The 3459-nt window shown below is 54.8% G+C and overlaps 1 protein-coding gene across 1 annotated transcript; it reads left to right on the forward strand.

The window, feature by feature from the left end:
• The first annotated feature begins 1884 nt into the window (after window positions 1-1884).
• On the forward strand, window positions 1885-2895 carry Npbwr2 (neuropeptides B and W receptor 2). Its single transcript, XM_004644180.1, has one exon. The coding sequence runs from the start codon at window positions 1885-1887 to the stop codon at window positions 2893-2895; it is 1011 nt and encodes a 336-aa protein (XP_004644237.1).
• The last annotated feature ends 564 nt before the right edge of the window (window positions 2896-3459 follow it).

Consider the following 3459-nt stretch of genomic DNA (forward strand, 5'->3'; position numbering starts at 1 on the left):
CAGAGCAACTTACAAGGCTACTGCCCTGGCCCAGGGTGGGAAACAAGGGGCCAAAGAAAGCAGCCTGTTAGCATCCTGTGACAGCCTTGGAACCCAGAGGGCAGTGGACAGCTTCAATGGGCAGCCTCACCTCCCAGACTGAAAACACCCTCCAGCCAGCGCACCATGCTAGCAACTGCCCTGAGATGTGCTGGCCACACATCTTAGCCACAGCACTGCCCATGAAGGGCCAGAGCCAACCCTGCTGTCCAGAAGCTTGGGCTGAAGCAACCAAGGATAGAAAAAGTGTGAGTGGGAGGGATGTGACAATTATCCCAGAGCAGAGCACAGCTCTTACTACTCAGCAATCTGTCTGAGGCAGGGTAGTGGACTCAGGGAATGGGAGCCAACATAGGAGCAAACTGTCCTTCCCTACAGCCTCCCATGGTTTGCCTGGCTTCTGTGCATGTCTTTGCTCCTCTTTCAGCAAAAGACAAAGTTGTCAGGTTGTCTGTGGCCAATAAGCTGTTTCCACATGTGGACATAGGGCCCCCCTACTCCCCAAGTTCTACCAAGGACACGTGCAGACCCCTCAGACATGGTGCACATATGCATGTGTACCTATAGGCACATGCCATGCACACACACATATAGGATCAAGCACAAGATGCCCATATGCAGATAGAGGAGCCCAGGTCCAGTGACCATGGACAAAAGCACAAACACCAAGATCCCTGCAGCATGCAGGTACACATGTGCACAGATATTCACATGCTCCTCGGCTGCCTGCCAGGAAGTTGCTGGGTGAATGCATGTCAAGGAGATCCTGGGATGGGCCGGAGGCAGGCATCACAGTGCTGGGAGGGGAGCCTGCCAAGCTCCGAGCTCGAGCTCCATTAGCCAGTGAAAGCACCCGCCCACCTGCCCGCCCGCCCTCATGCCTCCCTCCCTCCCAAGAGCAAGCTCATCAGCACTGCCATAGAGCTGGGAATCCCGCTGAAAGCCAGCTGGAGCTGAGCCATGCAACATCGGGGCAGGTCCTGAAAGCCCTTTCCTGCCACAGAGGACTGGCTGGGACCCCTGCTGGGCATCTAGCCACTGGGTCTGCACCTCCACCCTTGCATCTGCCTGCATTCTGCAACCACTAAGAGCTCACCAAGGCCACCAACTTCTATCCACAAGGCACCAGACAGGTCAGTAAAGAAAGCAGCTGGAAGGGCAGGGGAGATGGCTCGGTGGAATAAGCACTTCCCTGGCAAGTGCAAGGGCCTGAGTTCAAGCCCCGGTTCCACCAAAAAAAGTAAAAGACTAAGAAGGAAACAGAGAAGAGAGCCTGCTTTTTGGGCCAGGGAGATGGCTCAGTGGAATAAGCACTTCCCTGGCAAGTGCAAGGGCCTGAGTTCAATCCCTGGTTCCAGAAAAAAAAAAAGAAAGCAGCTGGGCAAGTGGGGGTCTGCAGTGGCTCTATTGTGGAAGAGGGCTCTAGCACACTGCTGGAAGGTCCTTCAGACTCAGCAAGGGTAGAGATGTACCTGGGAGGTGTGTTTGCAAAGAGAAAGCAGACTCAATCTGACTTTGTAGATTGGGGATAGCAGGATGGGGTTTCTCTTCTTGGCTGCCTTCTGAGGAGGAGTCTTGGGAAGGGTTACTATCTTGCTCCAATACACCTGCTGCCAAGAAGGTCAGCTCCCAGGGCCGTCACAGGACCAGGCTGACATGGGGCACTTACCTGGAATGGATAGAATGACCCTATATCCTTGGCCTGACAGAATAACCAGAACTTCTTCCACAGAACTTGAGGTAGTCACTCTTCCAGCAACCAGATTGCACTGCTTTTGGTTATTTCCTTCCCAGAATCCAGCCCAAGGAAACCTCAGCCCAGACCCCACCTCTGAAGCCCACACAATGCAGGGTTCTACATACTCAGAGCCACTCCAGAATGGAAGTGCCTCGTTCTTTCCCATCATGGGTGCCAACCTCTCTCAGGAAGACAGTACCCAGCCCAACACCACCTCCACTGAGCCACTGTTGGCACTCTATGTGCTCCTGCCAGCTGTGTACTCTGTGATCTGTGCTGTCGGGCTGACTGGGAACTTGGCCGTCATCTACGTGATTCTGAGGGCCCCCAAGATGAAGACAGTGACCAATGTGTTTGTCCTGAACCTGGCTGTAGCTGATGGGCTCTTCATCTTGGTGCTGCCAGCTAACATAGCAGAGCACTTGCTGCAGCGCTGGCCCTTTGGGGAGCCTCTCTGCAAGCTGGTACTGGCCATCGACCACTACAACATCTTCTCCAGCATCTACTTCCTGGCCCTGATGAGTGTAGACCGCTACTTGGTGGTGCTGGCCACCGTGCGATCGCGTCGTGTGCCCCAGCGCACCCAGCGGGGAGCAAAGGTTGCCAGCCTGTGTGTCTGGCTGTGCGTAACCATCATGGTTCTTCCTTTCTTCTCCTTTGCTCGTGTCTACAGCAACGAGTTGCAGGTGCCCAGCTGTGGGCTGAGCTTCCCAAGGCCAGAGCGGGCCTGGTTCCAGGCCAGCCGCATCTACACACTGGTGCTGGGCTTCATACTGCCTGTATGTGCCATCTGTGGGCTCTATGTGGACCTTCTACGTCGGCTGCGGGCCATGCGGCTGCGCTCTGGTGCCAAGGCCCTGGGCAAAGCCAAGCGGAAAGTGACCATCCTAGTCCTCGTTGTGCTGGCTGTGTGCCTCCTCTGCTGGACACCCTTCCACCTGGCCTCTGTGGTGGCCCTAACCACAGACATGCCCCAGACATCCTTTGTCATTGGCATCTCTTACACCATCACCAGCCTCAGCTACGTCAACTCATGTCTCAATCCCTTCCTGTATGCCTTCCTGGATGACAGCTTCCGCAAGAATTTCCGCATCTTGTTTCTGTGCCGAGGGACCTGAGCACCGCCAGCCATTCCTCCCAGCTCAGGGGATGTCCTGCATGTTCATATCACATCCCTGTGTTCCCTACATGACACAGACCCTGCAAGTGTCACTTCCAGAAAGGACCGCCATAGTGTGATTCCATCCTTGTCTCTGCTTCATGGACAATGGATACCTGTAAGGATGCAGATCCTGGTAGCAGGTACAAGGAGTCTGGTCACCCAAAAAGGATGGACAAAAAGATTCCGCGCCCCCCTCCCACCAACAGTCCTTTCATGTCCTCTGTGGAACCCAGGAGCCCTGACAACAGGGCCCTAGAATGGGAAAGGACCCAGACTGCAAGACTGGCCTGGAGCCAGTGCTGTGTTCCACAATCAGGCCCTGCCGGGCTCCTTCAAAAAGGACAGGGAGGTAACAAAGTTGTGGGTACCTTGGAGAACAAAGTCAGGCATTGCTGATAAGGCTGAGAGCATGAGTATCAAGTGAAGTCACAAAATGTACCAGTGGCCTGAAATGCAGTAGGAGCTCACCAGAAGAGCCTTGCCCTTGCACCCCACCTCATCACCTGTGCCTGTTTCACAT

Source organism: Octodon degus, unplaced genomic scaffold, assembly GCF_000260255.1.
Source record: "Octodon degus isolate 3935 unplaced genomic scaffold, OctDeg1.0 scaffold00194, whole genome shotgun sequence".
NCBI classification, from domain to species: domain Eukaryota; kingdom Metazoa; phylum Chordata; class Mammalia; order Rodentia; family Octodontidae; genus Octodon; species Octodon degus.

Coding starts and splice junctions, on each gene's coding strand:
- Npbwr2 (XM_004644180.1), top strand. CDS start 1,885: ATGCAGGGTTCTACATACTCAGAGCCACTCCAGAATGGAAGTGCCTCG.